A 24668-nucleotide genomic window follows, 5' to 3' on the forward strand; every position below is an offset into this window, starting at 1 on the left:
GCCGCCATCATGCGAGAGAGCGGGAAAGAGAGAGAGCAGCGACGGTGCTTGGCTTGAGTGCATGCGAGCAGGAGCGGGACAGACATATGAGCTGGCTGCGCTGCCATCTTTCTTATTGCCGCCGCTGCTGCAGTCGACGTTGAGTCAGGGAGTGAGCCAAAATGAATTGTCACAAACTCAGCATCCAGTTGCCCATAAGAACGCTCGCATGGCTTTTGTATTGCGCCATAAACGTTTCGCTGCTCGTAACGCCACAACGCTCGACGTTTCGCAGCGGCTTTGCTTTCGCTTCTCTTCTCGCGCGTAAAGCGGTCTCCCCAAAAAAAAAATAGAAAACAAAAAATATAAAGGAAAACCCCCTCTGTAGACAGACAAAACTCAAAGTCTCCAACGACTCAAAGCGCCTCAGTCGCTGCCGCTCTGCCGCCGTTTCTGTCGACGCCGCTGCCCGCGCTGGCAGCAAGAATTACCAATTACACGAAATTTTTATACTCTTTTAAAAATTTCGTTTTATTATAATATTTATTATCGTGGCGCGCAGTAGTGTCTGCGGAACTCAGCTCTCCACTCTTTGGAATTTCGGCCCTCCGATTCCGATTCGGATTATACGATTATACGACTATACGACTGTAGTGCGGCTATACGATTCAGTTTCCGATTCGCCGTGTTTATTGTTCCGTTTCGGCCGCCGGCTTATTGTCACTTTAGTGTTATAGATCGCGTAAAATATAATAAAATTGTGTGTGAAATTCAGAACCGAAAAAACTGTCAAAACACTACGGTTTATAATTCTCTGTGTGCGGTTCGTAAAAATTAAAAAGACATAAAGTTGACATCGTAAAAAGGTTCTCGCCTTTCCGTTCCAGACTTCGATAGTTCTACCTGCAAAGTGTTTTATGGCATTTTAAACAAAGTAATTAAAGCAAAACGTTGGGAGAAAGCATTTCTCCGGCCACACACACTCACGCACTTGAGAAGTCGTTAAAATCCGCAGGAAAACTCACTCTGCCATAAAAATACAAGAGTGCCATTAAAAAAGATCGCGCGCCTATAAATCACACATACAAAATCCCGCCGGCACGACGTCCATTCGAATTTCCTCGTAATTGATGACAGCATTTTAATTGCTTTAACAACAAATAAAAGATACACACACCCCAAACACACACATGTGCCACAGCTGCAAAAACAACGTAACCCGAGACCATATGCAAATTTAACAAATTTCGTTGTGAATTCGCCAGCTTCGAGCGAAAAAAGTAACAGAAACAGAAAAGCTGCAAATACAAGCTGCTCGCCAAAAGTTCGCTAGAGAAAACTTGAGAAAGGTAACAAAATGCATTTCACTTCTCGGAATCGAGAAAAGTAGCTTAAAGTCGGCCAGGTGGCAAAGTTTCCGAATTCTGTATCACTAACTCTATCTAAAAAGTACTAACTGTTTGCCATCTCATGTAGTACGGTAAAAGTAACCCACATACTAACTCATTGGCATTGGCAGGGAAATCTAGCTGAAAAATATATTAAGCATTTGGATTATATATGTTTTTCACTTGAGTTCTGTATCACGCTACCCGAAAGATTTATGTTCAATCCAAACATATCCAATTTGGTTAATGTTCTTTTTATGCTTTCCGAGTAATTTTTATAAACATGTTATATTTTTTGTTTTGCCATTTTTAATTCTTGTTTATCACATTTGACGCCAAGTTAATTTTTGTTTTTAGTACCTTTTAATTCGATCAATTTTGGCAGTGATTTATATACTATGTCCAATGTAGTTTGCATTCGATTATAAAGTAGGAAAGTCAAATACAGAGACGGGAGATGTTCAATCAAGACAAGTATATTTTAATAGACATTGATGCAAATTAAATTGCTTTGTAAATCTTTTAAGTTTATGAAAAAGTTAAAGAGACAATATCTTTTAATTATAGATGCTATCTAAACAAAATGTATAAATACAAAGTGATTAAAGTTTGAGATTTAGGTTATGCTTACACACTTAGTCGGAACTTTTGTTTTATCAGGGCTAGAAAGCGCTCCTCTCCACGCTGAATTCAAACAAAATTTGTTAAAGTCACACGAAGAGAAAACTTTAAATTCTAAAACGAAATACTCAATCTAGCCATTAACCGAACGACTCAGATAAAGAACTCAAATCATTCGAACTCAGAAATCTCCGAAACTAAAATAGAACAACAAGTGGACTAAACGAAATTCCGAAGATCCGATCCTCGGCCAGAGAGCAAAATATGTGCAATGTCAAAATTTGTTTTCGATAGTATGCTGCCAAAGTATCCACAGTTCCAGCCGTTTATCAGTTCGCACCACTTAACCACCACCCCCCCGAATTCGTCATCTGCAGCAGTTGCCGCCGCCCTAGCCGCCGCCGCCGCCTCTGCCTCCGCCAGCGTTTCAGCCAGCAGCAGCAACAACAACAGCAGCAACACGATCGCTGGAAGCAACACAAGCAACACCAACAATAGCAGCAGCAGCCCAAGCAGCAGCAGCAACAACAACAGTAATCTCAATTTGAGCGGAGGATCCCTATCGCCGAGCCATTTGAGCCAACATCTGGGCCAATCGCCCCACTCACCCGTATCCTCATCGTCGCCCTTCCAGCAGCACCACCCACAGGTGCAGCAGCAACACCTGAACCACCAGCAGCAGCAACATCTGCACCACCAGCAGCAGCACCACCACCAATACTCCTCGCTCTCGGCCGCTCTTCAGCTACAGCAGCAACAACACCACATTAGCAAACTAGCCGCGGCCGCAGTTGCCTCGCACGGTCACGCCCACCAGCAACTGTTGCTAACGCCCCCTTCAGCGGGCAATTCTCAAGCGGGCGACAGCAGCTGCTCCCCATCGCCCTCGGCGTCCGGTAGCTCCTCGCTACACCGCAGCCTCAACGACAACTCTCCCGGCTCCGCATCCGCGTCCGCCTCCGCATCCGCGGCCAGTTCCGTCGCTGCTGCTGCAGCCGCCGCCGCCGCTGCGGCTAGCTCCTCGTTTGCCATCCCCACCAGCAAGATGTATCCGTACGTTTCTAACCACCCTAGCAGCCATGGAGGGCTCTCCGGAATGGCCGGCTTCACCGGACTGGAGGATAAGTCGTGCAGGTGAGATAGATTGCCCTGTTTAACTATGGGATCATAATTCATAAATCTGGATGGGTTTTAAATCCAATCGTACAAAAATGATCTTGAATAATCATAGTAGGAAGAGAAATTATAAAGTCAATGACAATGGATCTATATTTTACATTTAATATTCGCACTTATATTTGGAGTGCATAGATAACATTTACTTGGCTTCAAAGCCTTTAAGAAGATGTTTCCGTGGTTGGAAATACAAAAAAGAACACTCAGCTCTTCCAAGAACTAATTTCGCGTTCTCTCAATTTGGCGAGCGGAAATGCCAGTCGAGACCTTCAGTAAAATCAGCAAACACTGCAAAACCGCAAATCCGTTTCGAATGCGCTCTAATTATCGGGTCCCGGATCCTGGGACTCAGGCCATTTTCCCCTCGGCCACCGGCCATTCATATTGAATGGCCATAAAGTCGGAAAATTAGAGCAGCCTGTGGTGGCCGCTGGCAATTTGTCGCCGGCCACAAGATTCGCACGCACGCTGACCTTCCGCTGTGGCCATTTGCATATTAGTACTACTGTATGGGAACTCCATGTGCATGTACAGTGAACCCTGCTGTGCGTGGGCGTGTTCGGGATTAGTGTGCAATTAGAGCCAACCGCAGTTGGTGGAAGGGGCATGCAAATGGCCACCTCATTAGCATTTGACTTTAGAACGGGAGCTGGAGTTGGAAACGTACTATGAGCAGGAATCACCAACAATAATGGCTACTTTCTGTCTTCCGCACACACAGCAGGTACACGGACACCGTCATGAACAGCTACCAGTCGATGAGCGTACCTGCCTCGGCATCTGCACAGTTCGCTCAGTTCTATCAACATGCCACAGCCGCCGCATCCGCGGTATCCGCTGCCAGTGCCGGCGCGATCGGCGTGGACTCTCTGGGAAACGCCTGCACACAGCCCGCCTCCGGCGTGATGCCAGGGGCAGGGGGAGCGGGCGGAGCCGGTATAGCCGATCTGCCCCGGTATCCCTGGATGACACTTACAGGTGAGTCAACACTCGATACTCTAGTTACGGGGATATATTATACATAAGTAAAAAATCACTGCCAGAATGTGTGTCTCGGACACTTTTTTGAAAGACTTAGGATCTGAAAGTGAGTGCCAAAATTGAGAAATCTTAAAAATTATCAGATTTTTAAAATCAAAAATCACATATATACCAAACTCAGACTGAGCCAATCAATCAGTCTTTAAAACTAAGAGTCTGTCTATCGTATCTACTGGGTTCTATATATCATGCCAATCATTATAAAATCAGAAATAAACCGTGCACTTCACGGAATGTATATCGTCTTAAATCAAGAATAAATTGGCTTCAAGATCTACAAAGCGATCTCTTAGAATTTTGTGTACATATAAATCATGGCCACTTACACTGAAATCAAAAAATCAAACACAAATTTGTAAGAGTTTATATTGGATTGAATTATTTAGTCGCTTTGTTAAGTTAAATACTATACAATACTTTGAACAGCTAAGTTTTTTTACCAATCCGTGGATTTAAACCAGATTCAAACTGATTTACAAATTGTTTGAGCTAACAAAAAACGTGCAGTCGAATTATCAAACTAAATTTCCCAAGTGTAGTATTTGGAATGGTTGCTTCGTACCTTTTATAAACAATAGATAAACGTGGCGCAAACGTTCCCCAATGGCATTCCCATTTCCACTGCCATTCCGCCTCCAATTCCAATCCGTAATGAACACTTTGCGGAGCACTTCCAAGTCGTTTATTTCGCATAAGTCTTCTAGCCGATTCGAATCCGTAAACGAAATGAACGAAGAGCTAAAAAGTTGGCAGTAAATAAAAATGAAAATAGTTTGAGAAATGCTTCTCTTGTCTGTCGTGTTGTTTGGCGTCGATTTGTAATTTAAATAGCCTCAAGGTTGCTCCACACCGACAAACGTATAGCCCAAAATGCCGACCAAAAAACACTGCGAGGTGCCCCGCGCATACAAAATCCACATATCCGTCGAGAGATACAGATACAGATACTTTTTGGCCGCCGCTCTTTTTATGCGGCTAACGTAGTACGGGCGAACTGGCTTCAAATTTATGTGGGTCAGTTTAATTTACGCGATCCGCTCGCTTTTTCCGCGCATTTTGCACAGCAGATTTATTTATCATTTCTCATCAGGCCACTCGATTTCCACGCTGCACAAGAAGAAATTGAACGAATTCAATTTTCCACTGTGCCCCGCGGGTTGAATGCCTCCTGATTAATGGCAGACACCATATGAATAGACTGTCAATTGGCCTGACTTATGGACTGCACATCGGTCGTCGTAATAGAAAAAGATCGCGCGACGGATTTACGCGGAATTTACGGCATAGGCATGTTAATTAAACAGTATAAGTAATTGTTAATTGACGATCTAGCAGACAGAGTTTAAATAATGACATTAATAGGAGAAAACAAGGTAGTGTGCTTAAGGGTCGAATGTTTATCAAGTGGCATATTTTGTCGAACCATTAGAACTAAAAATCATCGAGAAAAAAGGTTCAAAAGTTTCTCTGTTTTTTTTTTCTGCCAGTATAATTTGCATATTTTGCCAGATTTGGGTGTTAATAAATCGATAACCAGCGCTCCTATTAATCTATGCAGATTAAATATCCATTCCTCTATTTTAGTGGGTTTCTGGTTCGTCGATACCCCGAAAGATATTAATATGTGGCTAACACACCTATGTATTTGGCCGGCCAGCTAATAGATACACACATTCTGCAGGCAAAACCTGATGGTGAATAAAAACCCGAAGCATCGGCCGGTTGGGAAGATAAACGGTATTTCGCACAATGAAATATTTTGCATATCTCCCGCTCACAGCGCCAAGGCGATAAAATTGTCAACGAGATCATAGAGACGCGACTGGCGGCGATGAAAGTAAATACGAGCATGACGCCATTATGGCAGCCAAGTGCGCGACACGTCGACGCAGCCCCCTTTGTCCACCACTCCCTAAATGCACATGCTGTACATAAAGCTGTATATACGTACGATGTATATATGCATGTGTTTTGGCACTATATCCATGCACTTGCATGTGGATTGCACAAGAATCGCTTCTCCTGCTTCGGAAAAGTCTTTTCGCTTGGCTTTCACTTTGCCAAGCCTGCGAACCCACCCAAAAAACTCACAGACGAAGACCAAGACCGAGACCCGGACGCACCGGCAACATGAACAACTGCAACAGCAACTGCAACAACCATTGCTGCAACAACGGCAACGTTTTACAGCTGAATGCTTGCCAAATGCAATTTAACTAATGAATTTTAATATTTTACGCCAAAGCGTCTGAATGAATTTTCATTTTCACATCGTTGCACCGACTCCGGCAGCAACATCAACAATGTTGCCAAGGGGGCAGCAGTGGGAAATCGCAGGAAAAGCTGGAAAATGAGTAGAGCTGCGCGCCTGCACCTGATTATGCTGATAAGAAGCAAAGAGGTTAACTTTTCTTAATTATCTGGAAAAGCGCAGCCCGACAAAGCATGAAAATGGCAAGTTTCCCATCGCCTTCCACACTGCGAATTCGCAAACTCAGCACGCTCCGTGGAGAAAGGAGAAGGTGGACATGAAAAGGTTAAGAAGTAGGCACACTGACAGAAAACGTGCAGTGGGTTCTAAAACAATAGTGCATATATTTACTGACTGAAAATAATTAAATTCTATTTGAAGAAACAGTTTTATCAGAAAAACAAATGTAAACTTATGAAATACATTCCAAGTTATTGAACAAAATAGACTTCGGAATTTTATATTGAATGCGCGGATAAACTCGATCCTTTTGATATTAGAAGTTTGTTATGGGTCCGAGTTTTTATTAAAGTATTTTCGTCCATGGGCAGTCAGAACACTGACTTGGCTAGATAAGAAACGTCTGCGTCATAAATTGTGCAATCATCAGTGCGACAAAGAAGTCTCGGCCTGCAAAATCTTTGCACATATTAGAGATTGTCTGTGCCCCGTCCGTGTGTCAAATAAAGTGGCAACAACGACTGGCGAATGACCAGAAATTTGTGTATTTTAATTAAAAATGCACCAACGATGCCGAGCAGCTTCATCTGCTTATTAATTAGGAGGAGTCGGTCTGGTCGTTGTCTCGCATCATCATCCTCCCCTCCATCTTGCCCAGTCTTTTCCTCATATCTCCGTTCATATCGCCGACATCTACTCCTCCTCCAGGCCGACCATCGTGGTCTACTTAAAGTGGAGCCGGTCCAAATGGCCGGAGGTTCACTCGGCCGGTGGTCCGCCGACTGCCGACTGCAGTGGGCCGGCTAATGCTGCTTTTTGTGGCTGGCGCTGACAACTAAATTGAAAACGGCCCGATTGAGTGGTTTATGAAAGCTGCCATGTGGCACAAATGTCCGAGGGGGCACTGGACACATATGATTTGAGGGATCGACGCTCCATTACTCAGCGGGATGCGCTCAAGGCTGTTTGGCGCGGGATTTCGCATTAGCAGCACATATGAGAAGCACAACTCCTTAGTTACTTAGAAAAAAATCAAAGAAAAACCGAAAATTAATTGCTTTTCTCTTCCTCCTTTTTTTAATTTCAGACTGGATGGGAAGCCCCTTCGAGCGTGTCGTTTGTGGCGATTTCAACGGTAAGTACCGCAATTAACCGGAAACCCTTGAAGTTAATATCCCGACTGACATTGAAGCAATGGGTTATTGCACTAATCGGCCGTGGAATATGCCGGAAAATGCTGTTTTTTAGAGCCTGCCCAGATGGCCTTGAAAAATATGATTTACCTGCTCAACCCGGCCACTTTCACCCGCCGACGGAAACCCTTCTTTGTAAAATGCAGCCTGCAATCTGCCGTCACATGACTCCTGCTGTCTTGTCATAAATCCTTCAACCTTTGTTCACTTCCCTGTCTTATTCATTGTATAATTTCATTGTTTATCGGAGTCATCTTCTGGCAAATATCCAAAGCAACCATTGGTTTTGAAGCCAAAGGTTTGGACGCATGGCAACTGTTCGCTTTCTATGTTGATTTAGCAAACTCCGTGAAAGTTGCACCGATAACTCAAACATGCCGGTCAAGTACCCGACCAAGATCGTAAATCACAATTCCCATGCTGGGGCCCCCCAAACTGCAAGCTGCTGTTGTCCATAATAATTGGCCGAATACCTAATGAGTCGATCTCGATGTCAGAAAAACTCACTCAAAGCCGGACTCTCGATTGATCGATTTGTACGATCGCCGATCTGCGATGGGCCCGTTGTTCTGGGCCTCGTTAAACGACTTTTTATGGTCGTTTTATGATCTATTTACGATTTTACGCATGGTCTTGTGCCGTGCATAACGATCGTAATGTTGCGGCCACTGCCGAACGATCCCCGTTTTATGGTTCCGATAATGGCGTTGATTGTTTGGCGAATCACCATCGCGTTTAATTAGTTCGACAGACGACAAGGGCAGCCGCAAACACGAGTAGCCACTGTCAATTGCGGGTTACAAAAGGCGGTCATTAATCGGTATTCACATTCACATTCACATTCCCAATCCCAATCCCAATCCCATCTATGTATATGCCCATTTCACTTGAGTTAATGGCGCTTCCCATTAGTCGCGGCTCGAATTAGGGGCATGTAGTCGAATAACAATAGGGAACCAAAGTGTGTTTATTGTTTCACTGCTTGGCTTATTTCCGTGATTAAAGTGGGCCCAGAATTTCTAATAGCAATTAACAATTAGTGTTGACCGTAACGACTAATTAAACCAAGCGTTGCATAACAAATAATTGTTATGTATTTTTTAAAATTTGCATCTTCCATTAAAGTAATTTAAGTAATATAAATTTCATTTTTACAATAATCCCAATGCTTGGCTTACAACTTAAAAAATCGTAATGATGTTCTATCGATTGGGAAATGAATCCTACCATTTAACTCCCTACATTGCGCATACGCGTAGTGGTCCCCCTAGTGACATTAACAGCCTACCCCCTGTTGTTGGTGTGGCATGTAATTGCGAACCGTTTAATTGTGCTCGACCACTGGGCAAACATTGCGGCACATGACCCAACAATCTGCCTTGCTGGTACTATGGTGTGGAGGCCTCTGGTCCTCTGGTCTTTGGTATTTCTTTTGTGGTCTCCGGACCTGGAATGAAATCGGAGCGTTCGTGCCAGAGTTTGCCGCAGAAGTACGTGCCACGGCTCAGCTTTTGGCGTCACAGATCGTTTGATATTCGAGCGGTTCAAGTCCTCTGAACTTCCCCTTTGCCACTGGCGATCCTCTGGTGTTTGTTTTGTAAATAAATCACTGGCATTGGCGTTGAGCGGAGTCATTCGGGCAATTTACAGCACTAACAGCCGCTGTTTGACAAGTAATTAACTCACCGAGTTCCAATTTCCATTCTGCAAAGATCGCTATGGTGGAGTTTTGGTTGGGTATAAGATTACAATTAGAAAATCGGACCACAAAAGCGTTTCTTTAGCTGAACTTTACAAGTTCTTATATCAGCTTAGTTTTGTTTCACTTTTTTATGAAATTTAAACAGGGGCAACCCTAATGTGAAAATCAAATAAAAAATAAATAAATATTCCCCAGGCGCTAACATAAGGAGCTCCCACAACATTTAATAATTTGTAAAGCAAATAACATGAAAATGTCGTAAAAGACCTATTATGTTGAATGTTAATATTTTTAGTCATCATATTTCATTCACAGAGCTCAAGAATTGCTAATAGATTTATTCAAACTTGCAAGTTATTCATTACAAACGCAAACATGTGTTAGTTTCGTATAGAGTAAAAAACATTTCTTTCAGCAGTTTTAATTAACTATTACAGTTTTGAATAGTTGTTACTGCAATTTGTAAACTTGCTCCTACAATTTATGGCCAGTTTTAAAAGCGCTTGAATTTTTTTCTGAAACAAATCACTCATTTCTTTTCAAAGTCCACAAAGCTATTATCTATCTTCATGTCACGATTTATTTGCATTCCTTGCACAGCGAAATCGGCGCGAATGGAATAATAAAATATATTATTTTTATTAATTTTACAAGCCATAATTGCGGCTCACGATAATCTCGTCAGTCGGGGAATTGAATTATTGCCACAAAGACCTCTCTATCTCTGAGCCAGTCTCTTTCCTCGCCCGCCCGGCGGTCTCTTTCTGAATTCAAATCTTTGTCTTGGGATTTGAACTCGTCTTGCTAGAAATCAATGCAATATCAATGTTTAAATTCAATTGTTGGCGGCAATCAATGTCATTGGCAGGGTATTCTGGAGGCGCGAAGATCCGCCTCTCGCAGATAATCGTTGATCCCGCACTGGGGTTAAGATCCCTCAGCACCCCCCACCCACTTAGCATCCCTCTCTGTCTGCATACGTGGTGCTATCTTGCTCGAAACATGGACGACGGCTGGCAAGGGTTAATTTATGAGGCGCGATAAGCGAATTCCATTTCGTTTCGGTTTTGTTTAATTTCCGATTCCCTGTGTTTTCTGTTTTCCTCATTTTTATTTGGTCTTGTTGTATTTACATTTGGTCCCTCTTTCTCTTTCTTTTCAACCCAGCTATCTCCCTCTAATGGGGAGTGAGAGTGAGGGGAGTGTGCGACACCGTGTTATCGGCACGTTTTCGGTCGTTGTATTATTTTTTTTTGTTTTTTTTTATTTCTGCCTGCGGCGGCGGAAAATTCGAAATGACACGTTTCTCCGAGTGTTGTGTTGTTTCTGCCGTTTTTTTAACTACCCCGTGAGGCTGTTAATCTGCGGTTTTAATGCCCAAGTGGCGCAAATTGGCGAAAGGGGTTTGGTTTACAAGGATCCGGCGCGGAGCACCACGACAGGATGACAGAACCACAGACAAGGACAAAATGGCAGCCAGACTGGCGCGATTTTTCAGCAGCGGTAGTGGGCCGGCAGACATGTAAATTTGGCCCAGACAAAATCAAATTAAAAGCACACACGTTCCACAGACAATTGCCGACTCGATCCCAGTCCATCGCTGGCGCTTAATCAAAGTTGATTCCCTTCATGCATGCCACACAGGCAGAAAAATTCATAAAGCTTACTATTCATCATTAAGTTTTCAAAAATATTTAAATATATTTATTTAAATATTTGTATATTAGATATTATTAGATATGTTTATTGAAATATTTTTATAGATATTAAGTTTCTGTTCTTAACTTAGACTTTAATAATTTTGGGAAAAATCTTTTTCACGGTGCACATTTGTGAGTCCAAACAAACACATCATTAGGCAAACTTTACCCATTTTCATTAACTTAAATATTTAATTTACACAAAAGTTTTATTTAAAACTTCACTATGGCGTGCGACATTTTTGCAGTTTTCCATTTTCTGGTTCGCGTGCAATGCGTGACTGTGGGCATTTCCCAACCATCCTGTTGCGATAAATTTGAAGACAGAGAGTAGTTAATATTAATTTAATCGCGGAATTAAACAAGTTGCTGGCGGTGTCGGTTAATGCACCCTTGTTCTATTCTAGCGGCTAAATTTATTATTTCTTCTGATTAATTGCGAGATTAGAGTGTTTATGATGCACTCAGTTCTCTTTGATGCGCCATAATCGTTGGGTAATGTAAGTGGCAACGAGGTAAAAACATTTCTTGAGGATGAGAATGTTTTTATTAATGGAACTGAGAGTCCAACTTCTAGTAAAATTTCAATATTTCATTAGATCATTCCCATAATTTGAATTTGAATTTTTTGTGAGCTCTTATTTTTAAGATTGTACATATGTACTTGTAAGTATATCTGTGACAATTTCAACGATACAATTCTGAAGAACTTCCCCTCAATTTCACTTAAGGAATACAGGAAACGATGTTTCTATTGTGTTTTCGGTATCTTCCCCTTGAAGAACTTGTTTTTCCAGTTGTTGTCTTATGTGAGAATCCTTTCGTACCCTCAGTCATCTCACCTAATGAAGCAATTCAGGTAATTGGAGTTCCTCCGCAGCAGCTTCGTTGTAATAGTAGTGAAAAGAACAAACTTGAAAGGGTCCAACACTGGGGGAAATAAAAAACCTGTAGGTGACAAAAGACTTTTCATCTGGGATCAATGCAGCAGCAACAGCCACCATTTCCTCAAATTACTCTCTGGCAGCCATTAACAAAAGGCAAGCTGTACGAGTCTGTGTGAGCCATTAATCAGCTTTGTCAGCCAAAGAGAATTCCGAGGGAAGTTCAAGATTGGAAACACTAATAGGTGAGGTTCGTTTTCTGTGGTCTGCGGTGCATCGACATTTTCTCAGGAGCCCACAGGACCACACCTTGGCATTTCGCGGGGGGAAAGTAAACAGGGGTTTTCTGTGGGCATTATAATGAAATTTCCAGACGAGGGGGATAAGCATGAGTTATGCGCACGCCTAGGTAAATATAGAACCCGCATCGATCGATCGATGCTTTTTATACGAATTTAAGTGTCACGTTCTCGTTTGATGGAAGTTGGTGGGGGATTAGAGAGGGGACACCGATATGGGTGGGGGTGCTTCGCTGAATGGCGTTTTAATACGTCATCGTTTCAAGTCGGCCCACGCAATCTAACTTATGGCCGACATCTGCCCCCAAGTTCTGCATTCGAATGGGAATAGGAATCCGGAGTTCGTGTTTGTTTTTACCAAATAGGAATATGTATATATAAGTATATACACGAGTGCTTGGATCCGTGTGCACTGGGCCATGAACAGAGTTGGGAAAATGAGACGAAAAAGGCAAGGAAACCCAACCAAAGCAAACAAAACACCGAAGAAACAATACAAAAATTCGTTCTCAGTCGAAAGCAGTTGGCTCAATTTATATGTATTTTCAATAAAAGTCGATATAATGCTTGCCAAGGTTCATAGAACGACCAAATGAACTTGGAAACGGCCACAGAAACAAAAAAGGAGAAAAAGAAAAAACCGGCGGTGGCAGCCAATGAAGGCAATCAATTTCAATTCAGTTTCCTCGCCTTTCCCAAAACGCCAAACCCAATGAGCCGTCTAAAGGGCTAGACGAGGCCAATTGCATATGGGTTACGGCTTCAGAACCTTTTTGGTACCCCCTATCCTGTTTAAATGGGTGTATTGAATTTCTAGACAGGCTTCACGGGTACTTGTAGTGTACTGGGTGGCCAGGGAAGGTTGTGAAAAGATAAAAACTTTAAGTGCTCAACTGAATATTTAATCACACCATTAAAACATAAATATTCATATACAAATAAGCTGTATAAAAGAAATTTCGGCCTTTATGGATATACGACACTTTAACTCTTTAAACCAAATAAAATCCTTTAAAATTCATTTTGAGTTATAGTTAAATTATTGCAACTATTTCTGAAAAATACCGAGTATTGAACGTCCCAAACGAAGCTTTTGCTATACAGTACCCTTTGTCTTAATTTATCCTCAGAAATGAACCCCTAACAAAGGATTCAAAAAGTGTTGATAAACCCGACCAGCGACCGAATGTCAGCTATGTCAGATACAGATACTTTTTCAGATACAGATACGGACAACTAATTCCACTCACATACAGATGGAGTCTCTTTGGCGCCACTTCATTGTGATCATTGAATGGCCGTTGATTGTGTCGCATCGATTCGCGGCGATTTTAATCGCAGGCGGCGCACATTAAACGCCTTTAATTTGCAATTAAATTGCGGCGAACAGACAGAGATAGAAAAGCCGCCAGAAACAGATAGGACAAGGGTGCTCGAGTTGCGGTCAGTTGGCGACACGTATCCCCTGGAACAGCGCCTGAAACAGACGCCGTTCGCAAAAATCTTGCGGATTACCAATTCTAGACGCCTAATGCCATTTATAGGCCATCGCTACAAATGCTCCACAGCTGTCCGTCCTTCCAAAATTAGTTGGGCTCCAGCTCACCGCCCGGAACTCCGCTTCTCCTCTCTCTTTCTCTCCGGGTGGGCCAACAAATTTATTGGAACCACTTCGCCGCGATGGTTTGAGAAGGGGGGCCCAGAAAAAGTCTGATTTTCCGGTTTCCTTTTGGCACGGCTTTCTGCCAACCCCACACATACATTCTGCGGCTGGTTTCTTCCGTTTTCCCTTTTCACTTTTGGCCATATATTTTTCACATTTATGTCGGGTATTTTGTCTTATCACACCCTCGTGTTTGCAGTGCGTGCAAAAAATGCCAGGGGACGGTGGGGAGTTGTGCGATGGGCGGTATGGTTGTGCCGCCCACCACCCACAAGATTAAAAATGCCATAAAGACAGTAAGGGTGAATGGCTCTAATGGCTGCCGTTGCCGTTATTTGCCATCCCACTCGCTTGCGCTCGCTTTTTCTCTCTCACTCCCACTTTTTCTGTCTCGTTTTCACTCTGTGCAAAAAGAAAACTCGGGCTGTTACCCTGTTGGCTTGAGTTACCATGGCTTCTGGTTTGAGTCAGAACTGAGGGCTGTCTGCACTTTCTGGGATACAGGGCGAATTTCAAATATTTGGAACTGGCAATTGGTTATCTGGCGAGATAATGGGAAAAACATATGAAAACATTCAATACATTCGATAATGCATCGGTAAGGTATTTTTCGAATAGAATTGGCTAGCATTATACATATGCCTGCAAAAATCTGATACGACTCAAAAAACGAACGAAATTCTTAAGAAATCCCATATAAAGTCATTGTTTTTGAGCTGATAAAACTTTGATATATGTATGGATTTTATAACTTATCGTTAATAATATAAAATCTAAATTGGTAATAGTTCTCCCTAAATTAGTGGAGAATTTTTCTTTTTATCGCCTCTCTCTTTTGCATTTTATTTAATCCTTCATTTTTCTTTGAGAGCATTTTAATTGGGAATTCTAATACACAATTTCTTTCAACCCCAATACTTGCGTTAAAATAGAAACGAGGAGTAATTTCAATAATGGCGTGAAATATTTGATGAGAATATATTAATCCCCCAGGAGCCTGTGTATTTGCAACATTTGCCAGGAATTTTCTCCACAGAACAGAACGAAACACAACTGACAGCGACAGCTTGCCATATATTTTCCAAGATTAAGCACACAATTAGCAGGGGAAATGGGACGTCGGAGTTGGGGGCGTGGCAGATCTGATAGCACAAACAACAACATTGGCAACGCGCTGCACATAAATTGCAGAGGAGGAAGACGCCCCCGTAAAGCAGGCTTTCCGCTGCCAGGTTTTCCGCAAACAAGACACCACCCACTTTTCCTCGCCCTCTGGCGTACGAAATGGCTGTGAGACTGATTAAATTTAAATAAATTTAATAAACATAAATTATTTGCAATGGCAACCAGGAGCTGCTGTTGCTGCCGCCGCTTTTAGCCACCCCAAAAAGTCGAGCATGAGCGCAATTTAATGGCGGCGCTTACCTGCCACTCCCCCAAGTATCCTGTGTACCCTGTGTCCCTGTCTCTCGTGAACATCCTGCCCATCCTCCCCCTTTTCGCTAAAAGCCGCACAAAAGCGCCAGATGTTGCCCGTGAGTCTTGTCGGAACAGCGTTTAAGCGGCTTTACTTTCAAAGTTTAATTAGTCTTCGTCGTCGCTCAAAGAATTCCACGCATTTGCATATCCTTGGAAGTTGGGGACGGGAATGGGCGCTAGAAACAGCCCCCTGGGGATCTCATTTATCCCGAGGTACATTGCAATTTGCGCTAAATGCCTGAAAGATCGTCTTCGTAAAACGATGAACTTCCTTAACCAGCGGAGGGAAGAATTTGTTGAGCCATCACTAAATTCCCGCGACCCCAAAAATATTCCTCATTTCAGAGCATGTTGCTATATCTGTGTCTGCCCTTTGTTTATATATCTCTCAACATGCCATCCGGGAAGTTAGTTTCGAAAATTCATACCAAATATAAACAAATCAGCATAAAACATATGCCAGCCAGTGAAATTTCTTCTCTCTTGAATAAGAAAACGAGATAAATATACGACGGCATAAATATGCGTACACATTGGTGGAAGCCTTATTCCTTATATGAATGTATTTTTTCCACAAAAGTTGTTACATTTTAACCAAAAAATGCGTGATTCAGATAAAGAAGTCTACAAAAGTCATCAATATCTTCATACTTGAGCAGTAACATTTTTTCTTACGTACACAATTCTATAACAATGTCTAAAAAATGTGCTTTTATTGACAACTTTCGTTAAAATATATTTGTACAATTAAATTCCTTACATGACTATAAATTCGTTATATAGGAAAGTACGAAATGATACTTAAATGTTAGTGCTAAATCAGTAATATATAAATTTTACCCACACAGTCCCATAAAGTTTACGAAAACCCACAAATTCCGCTCGAAGACAAATACACAACGGAATTTGCGCGCCAAAAGTCAACAAACAAGTCAAAGGCGGGAAAAGTTCTCCAATCGCACAAAACTTGAATGGTCAACAGCAGCAAAATCATGAAATTTATTTGCCGGCAAACAATTTGAACCAGCTAGGAATAGGAATTGAAATTCAAACTAATTGCCGGCAACTGAAACAACAACAACGCGCTGAGGCTAAAGCACGCCACAATGTTTCAAAGTTCTTTGTCAAGCGATATGTAAATTTGTTTATTATTTACCGAAAACGAAAGCAAGAACGCATGAAAGGGATGGGCGCAGAGAAAAAATAGGAGCCAAACACTGAACACGAAATACTTGTGCGGCAAAATGTTTGTTTATTGTACATTTTTTTGTCGCTTGGTAAACAAGACTCGAAGACTTGTCAGCGTCCCCACGGAACCACTTTCGAATGCACACATAGATACTCACACACACAGTGCCAGATACTTGGACAAACTATGGCGCTCGCCCCCTTTCAATGTGTGTGTGAGTATCTTTATTGTACGCTTTGAATTGTTTTTATGATTTTTATGTCATCATAAGTTTCAGTCTGCGCTGTTTTTTTTTTTCAGCTTCTCGTTTTTGTATGTTTTTGTGCTTATTTATACGCGCCGCTGTTTATTGAACAATTACGTTTATGATTATTAATATTTTTAATTGTTAATGTCATTGTTATAGACGCTGTCCCGGGTCTGGGCCATAACCATTCCCATTCTCGTTCCCATAACCATTCCCAGGCCCATTCGCACCGTTGACAGCGGCGCCTTGGGACGGCTTTCCTGGCCTTTTTGTCACCTCTCGGATTCCCTCAGCCAATCCGTAGAGTATATGGTACAGTGGAATTGCCCATTGTGAGCAGCCCCATTTTGGACGCCAACGCCACCGCGTCTGGAATTTCCTTCGATTCCGAAACAGATTTCTGCCCTCAGCTCGATTTTCCGCCTGGCTGTTTTGTTTACCCGCCCGTCGCTTCACTCAATTGCAGCCACGATTTATGGCGCGCTAATTGATTTTTAATTGGAAAATGGTTTTCCTTAGTAATTGTGCAACGGACCGGTTCGACCGGCCACCTCAACTCAAAAATATAAACTTAAGATAGCCGCTAACCGCTTGTCAAATCTACCGAAGCTCTCAAGTTAATTTAACGATGAGTGTGTAATTGAAATTCAGCCAATAACCTACTTCTGATCCATGAATTTAAGTCGATTTGCGAGTCAATTGCTTACATAAGATAACTTCAAAGGTATTTTTGCTTTAAAAATTCACTGTGAGATTAATCTAACTTTATGACTCACCAGGGGGCATAATGACGCATGTTATTAATGAACGCCATTATAATATATATAATTAATTTGTTTTTATTAATTAAACGTTTCTTAGCTTTTGTTTCATTCTAAAATTAAATTCAATAAAATATTTTTGTTTAAAGCAGTATATAAAAAAACGAAACTCATTCACCCTAATCAACATTTAACGATTTTTGGAATACCCTTCATTTCTGAAATATTTGTACCACCTTTACAAAATTTCTTCTGCTCCTTTGGCTCTCGCTGAGCTCCTCCGTACTCTGCTTATAATAATGATTTCATAATTTTTAGAAAGATCAATGAACCTTCGAAAGTCCCCCACAAAGCCGCTCGCTCAAACACTCAAATCCGAAACCCAAATTGAAGCCGTCGTAGACTCTAGACTTTTCCCAAGCGGATTTAAGGCTTTCCGAATAGTTTTCGAGATGAGTGGAACTACAGTTGGCATTGGAAAATCAATAACAAAGTTGGGCCGTGACTCAAAGTGAGCGCTCTCCTTTTCGCTCAGATCCACATTCACATCCACGTGTGAGTGCTCTCTTCGGAATTCCGGTTTGGCTGCGCCGACTCACCACTCACACTTAGAAAAAACTCAGGCGTTGCCATGCCGACGTTCTCTCTTTCCCACTCTCCTTGCCTATGTGTGTGTGTGTCTACCTGTGCGAAGGCAGACACTGCGGCAGCCATGTTGGATTCCATCACTCCGTCCTGCGAGCCAGCAGCCATCTCGCTCGCACCTGCGCTTAGCCATCGGCGGCCATTGCGGGGGTCGTAAATCTTGTTTAGGGGCGCGTGTGTCCTGGGAGTCGTGATTTATGGGACGAATTGTAGCTGCTCATTGTAGCGTGTAAATAATTTAGATTAGTTTGGTATTCCTGGCCACAGGATCGCAGAGGGGAAAACGGAAAAGGGGGTTGATTAGAATTGAAATTGCTATTGCCCCCTTCCCTTTTCACTGTTTCCTGTCCACTCCAGTAACAATGTATTTCGCATTTTATTACTTCTCTCCTTAAATTAATAGCAGAGTGTAGTGTTTGTGTAACAAGAAATTAATTTAAAGGATTAATTTGAATTTAATTATCGGATAATGACAAATAACACGATTCTTTTCCATTTTAAAACATTTGGGTCCGTGACATGCTAGAACAATTTCTAAATATATTTTATTAAGTCGTAAATGCAATACATATACATTTTTATCTTAACATCATTGTTCTGTTCATCAGAAAAACATGAGCTATGGGTTTTTTGAGTTTTCACCAGTGAATCACCAATACTTTTTATCGGTTGAGGTAAATTCAAATGTCACGGCCTTATTCGCCCGTAAATATTTTGCCAACTGTTCAGTCTCATAAAAAATGCAGCGGAAACTAGAAAAAATCCCAATGATTTACAACTGCAGCCGAGCAAGATTTACAAATCTGCACCTTTCATAATATTACGTAAAAATTGTCCCTTTTTTTATTTTGTCTGCTTGAGCGGTTACCGTTGGAAAGTCGCAACTTGCAAACCATAAAAAATTGCCGTTGACATGAAAACCTTTTGCCAGAAAACTCGGCACAAAGGCAGCAGCGCAAAAAGAAGAGACATGAAAGCCATAAAACGGCAAGCGGGTATAAGTGAGAGGCTGTTAGGCTGGGACTGGGACAGCAATTTGTAGATAGCGAATTTTTGATTTCCGTAACATAAACACGGAGCCTGTGCCATTCCGAGCGCATCTCCGCACACCGTCGCGCAAAAAATTCGCACAGGTAGCATGGAAAATTGCTAAAAATAAGAAACAAAAAACGAGACAAGAAAGTAGAGAAAGGAATGCGGGGAAAATCGGGGAAAAGCGCTGGCTGCTGGCCACCAGGGCGAGACCTGCCGCTGGGCGAGTCGGTGTCGGTATTGGTAGCTTCACCCTTCCACGCACTGCGTGCGATGCCAATCCGCAGTGGAATCAGGTCCGCAATGGACCCCGGGGTGTTGACGTCCTGGGGCGCCGGCTGCTGACGTCAGGTCTAGCATCAGATCACTCCCTTCTCGCTCTTTTGAAACAATCTGTTTGTTTTTCTCGTAATTTGCAGTCAGACATTCGCAGTGCAGCTCAGAAAAGTACCCCCAAACCCCCATACCCCAGCACAAATCATGTGTCGACGCCTGACATGTGTTGCAGCTGGCCAAAGTACCATTTTCGACCGTCTGACACCGCCTTAGCAGCTCATTAGGCGTTGCCGAAAAAGGCAAAAAAATCTTCTTAAACATCGTTTCAAGCATCTGACGTGACTTTCTCCGTTTTCTCCTCCGCAGGCCCCAACGGCTGTCCCCGAAGGCGCGGTCGCCAGACCTACACTCGCTTCCAGACCCTCGAACTGGAGAAGGAGTTTCACTTCAACCACTACTTAACTCGGCGAAGGCGCATCGAGATCGCACATGCCCTCTGCCTGACCGAGCGACAGATCAAGATCTGGTTCCAGAACCGGCGCATGAAGCTGAAGAAGGAGTTGCGAGCCGTCAAGGAAATAAATGAACAGGTGAGCTGATCCTGCCGCAGCACCTTAAGCTCTTAACTAACTTGCTTTCCGTTTTTAATTTACTTTTAAGGCGCGACGCGATCGCGAGGAGCAGGAGAAAATGAAGGCCCAGGAGACGATGAAATCCGCCCAGCAGAACAAGCAAGTGCAGCAGCAGCAGCAACAGCACCAGCAGCAGCAACAACAGCCGCAGGACCACCACTCGATCATCGCACACAATCCAGGCCACTTGCACCACTCGGTGGTAGGTCAAAACGATCTCAAGCTTGGCCTTGGCATGGGCGTGGGCGTCGGAGTGGGCGGCATCGGGGCGGGCATCGGTGGCGGCTTGGGGGGCAATCTGGGCATGATGAGCGCCCTGGACAAGAGCAATCACGACCTGCTAAAGGCGGTCAGCAAGGTCAACTCCTAAGCTGATAACAACCCATCGCCCAGCCGAGCCAACGAGCCAATCTTCCACCAGCCGCACCACTAGCACCACCACCGCAGCCACCGCCAGGATCAGCGTCCGGCGTTATTTTTCGTCTCCTCGTCTGTGTAGCGCGCGAGATAGCAAGCAGAAGATAAACTCGATAACTAAAATACGTAAAGTTTTACATAGTAAATAGTTGCATAAGTCTACAAAAAACATACATACACGCAAATGGCTGGGTGCGATGGCTTAGAGGCAATTAACTGGACCGGGTTTTATTGCTGTGGATCGACGCTTTCTGAGGTTTCCCCAATTGCAGTGGCCTATTTGATAGAGCAACGCATGCGATTCCCTTCCAGATCTCCAGTGGCAATTTGTGTATTCGACATTTCTTCCATACTTTCGCTTTTGCAACCCCTAAATCGGCAATTCAACCCCCAGTGCAGAGTCTCTGGGCCAACGGGCCCAATTCGGTAATATTAATGAATAACTTGAACTACTTAGAATAGCGGCAAATGCCTAAGGAAGAAGTTAGCAGGAGACGCGATCTATATAAATGAATATTGACGAAATGAGCGATTTTTGATAGTCAGAGAACTCCGTTGCCCACCATCAACCAACTTCCAATGGAAGTGCTTTTGGGGAAGGCAACTCGACGGATTCGAGTGTAAAATTATTTGCGACTGCTGTAGGATAACCTAGTTCGATATTTAGAGCCACGTTCGACTATGTTAAACGGTATATGAATACATAAATATATGGATATGCTTACAGATTAAAGATACTTACCTATAGAGTTATAGAGCGTACGTTTTGTATCCACTTATTTATTGGAAATTTATGTTTATGTTTTAAAAAAAAAAAACCCCCTCTTCCAATGTTTTGTTAAGTGATGTGTTTACTGTGTGTTTGCTGTATTTCGTTGTATGCCAACGCTTGAATACAATGATTTCTTCAATGCCATATTAATCTTAACTCGAGAGCAAGTAAACAATTAAGCAGCTAAAGTAAAGTACGCAAAACAATTGCGCAAGTATTTCCATAAATACCAGTTGTAAGAACAAACGGTATGCAACATACCTAAAAGCATAATCACGATTTCAAATACGTAATATTAATAATGAGATATGAAACAGAAATGGAGTAAGACGGAGCTGATAAATTAAATGTCGTTTGCCAGTGACTAAAATTTTAAATTAACTACCATTAAGCGAAGAACTAAATAGGCATCGCTTGAAAGGCCTACAAAGCTACAAAAAAAACAACAAACAGAAATGAAACTCTGAAATACGTATTAGCTTAAGGTTGCAACCACAAAAAACTGTCGAATGAAGGCCAAGAAGGGGGAGTTATAAAAATGGAAATATTGGCAGAACCCATATACGTAGATTTCAAACTTCCCAAAATAAAATTTACCTAGCGTAGTCACTCGCGGATTGCAAGTTGAATAAAGTCAGAAACTCTATTTATTATACAACACAGAAGTGGATGGCTTTCACAGTGCGTATTTACATAAACAATTATTGACAAATATATATGAATATATATTACAAATATATACAACTATGAACTAACATGTGTATGTATAAACCTAAATGTATGTGTAATTAGTATGGTTAACACTAAAAGCAGTCGAGTCAAAGTAAAAGTCACCTTTTTCCCAAAACCAGACACCACCAAAAATAAGCATCCCCAACCAGCGCTCATGTTTTTTCTCGATGGGATCCGTACTATCCTACTGTCCTTTGTTTTTCAAGTCCCACTGGTCGAGTGATATTCCCGGGTGGCGACAACCTTTTGCCTTGTTTCACGGCCAGATTGAAGGAAACTGAGTGGTTTCTGTTCCTGTTCCCGCTTCAGTTTTGGTTTTTGTTGCGTTTCAGTTTGATTTAAGTTAAATGTTTAGCCTTATTTGGACGGCCTAGCAAATTAGAGCGTAAATCAATATTTTGTTTGAACCCTAATGCTAAAACTTATGTTAATTTTACTTTAAGTTTAGTTGTGACGAATTGTGTATTATATAATTTTATGCGATTTTAAAATGAATGCGAAAAAATTAAAAACACCGTTGTTTTACTCCGCCTGGGAAGCAATTGCAACAAGAACCCATCCATACGCTGACCTTTTCGATGAGGTCCAAAAACTTCAAATCAAATTTAATATTAGCTAATGTCTAAATATAAAGAACATATATACGTAGAATCAAGGCGATACTATTTATTAACCAACCAAGTTTACTCACCCAGCCGAAAATATTCGGAGATTGCGATAGTTGAAGAACCCGCATATACGTAACTGAATTATATTCGAACCTAAAAAATCCTAATATTAGACCGACCGAAACCGATCGACGGGCTCCAAAATATTTGCCATCGTATTTGTACATAAAACTGCATGACACCTATTTATGTTAAGAAAATGCATAAAACCTAGAAAGCATACTTCGTTTGCGTGCAAACAGATTTCAGCCAAGGGGATTAATATATATGAAACTATGAGCAAACCCGAAAAAGGGAAATTAAAAATAACGTTAGCATAAGCGAACAACTGCAGTGAAGAACTAATAAATAAATAAAACCAATGCATTGTGTGAATCTGATTGAGGAGTGGGTGCTCTGTTCATGGATCTTGTCTTCGAAATAGTGTAGATAAAGAATTTAGATTTAATGAAAAACATATGCCTTTTAAAAAAAGGGGTCTTGGGTGTTAATTATGGGTAACGCGTCTTAAGCCTAATCACTACATAAATTATTTAATGCATATACTCTACTTACACCAAGCATACATTTGTATCCCAATAGAGCCTGATATATGTAATGAGTACTTCCAAAGAATCGTGGCATATATCAGAGCATGTGTTTAGTATTAAGTCCATTCAATAGATTAATATATTCACATTCGAGGCATAAATTCCCACTTGCTAATGTCGCTGGCAAAAATATTAATTAACGAATGCCATTTTGCGCAAATTGATTTCATGCCTCGTCGCAGAAAAGATTGGGGTTAGAGTTCGAAAAAGGGAGAATCGAGATGTGGCCATGCAATTGGCAGCATAGCCACGTATGCGGATATGTTGCAGAACGCCTTTAATTAAATTTAATTAATGCGCCAACAACTCAAAAGATTATGATAATAAGCGCACACATAACGACGCCATTTTCGGCACGCCCACATGTGCGTACAGGACGAAGGACGACCATCCGAACAAGGGGGACAGGCGGGACTGGGTACAAATCCTAGCCCGTCGAAGGAAGTTGTGGCCAGACGATACACCCATCCTGTTTTTGAAGCTGCGACAGCGTAATGGCAGCGTCAACGAGCTGAGTCCTCGGCGGCGGAAACGGAAGCCCCGGCAACCGAATGGCTCATGTATGCAATAAAAGAAACTTTCCAAAACGTCAGAATGGCGTTCCAAAGATTGCCCCATTGATGGGGCATGTGGGTGGAAATGGGAGCTGGCTGGGTTCGTTCTGGGTTGCTTATTGGGTTCACGGCGGAACTCTCCATTCCGAGCACGTAGACGGGCCGGGCATAAGTTCACATTTGGATGCTGTTATTGGAAAAGTTTCCTGCGTCGCTCAAACTGCCCCAAAAGGCGATCATCGACGCGATAAGGCAGCGCGTGATATATATATTTTATGTCATATGTGCTGCCAAAACCATTTAAAGCAAACTGTCCCCTGATTAATAAATATATAATTAATACATAGAGCAAAGGAATAAAACAACCTGATTGGATCAATCAAAATTTAACTATTTCATGGCAATTCATACATTATTAAGGAAATCATCTACCTTAAAATGGACCCAATTGATATACTTTTGTTTATTTATGTTTTGTAATCACACATATGGCTGCTCCCACCAATCCATGATCTAAACTCAACATGTTTTATTCATATTGTACAACTGTATATCCGCCACTACGCGAATCGCCAAAACCGCGGATGGCTTTAGTCG

The 24668-nt window shown here is 42.2% G+C and overlaps 1 protein-coding gene across 1 annotated transcript; it reads left to right on the plus strand.

Moving 5' to 3' along the window:
* Positions 1–1952: 1952 nt before the first annotated feature.
* On the plus strand, positions 1953–22066 carry LOC117143686 (homeobox protein abdominal-A). Its single transcript, XM_033308472.1, has 5 exons — positions 1953–3122; positions 3886–4142; positions 7724–7771; positions 20073–20296; positions 20367–22066. Exons 1-5 carry the CDS (start codon positions 2260–2262, stop codon positions 20706–20708), a joined length of 1734 nt encoding a protein of 577 aa, XP_033164363.1. The 5' UTR covers positions 1953–2259; the 3' UTR covers positions 20709–22066.
* Positions 22067–24668: the final 2602 nt, after the last annotated feature.

The sequence above is a fragment of the Drosophila mauritiana genome, chromosome 3R (assembly GCF_004382145.1).
Source record: "Drosophila mauritiana strain mau12 chromosome 3R, ASM438214v1, whole genome shotgun sequence".
NCBI classification, from domain to species: Eukaryota; Metazoa; Arthropoda; class Insecta; order Diptera; family Drosophilidae; genus Drosophila; species Drosophila mauritiana.

Bases quoted from the DNA above. Each gene is read 5' to 3' on its own strand.
- LOC117143686 (XM_033308472.1), top strand. From the start codon at position 2,260: ATGTCAAAATTTGTTTTCGATAGTATGCTGCCAAAGTATCCACAGTTC. The intron at 3,123-3,885 runs GTGAGATAGATT...CCGCACACACAG, and splicing joins CTGGAGGATAAGTCGTGCAG to CAGGTACACGGACACCGTCA. The intron at 4,143-7,723 runs GTGAGTCAACAC...TTTTAATTTCAG, and splicing joins TCCCTGGATGACACTTACAG to ACTGGATGGGAAGCCCCTTC.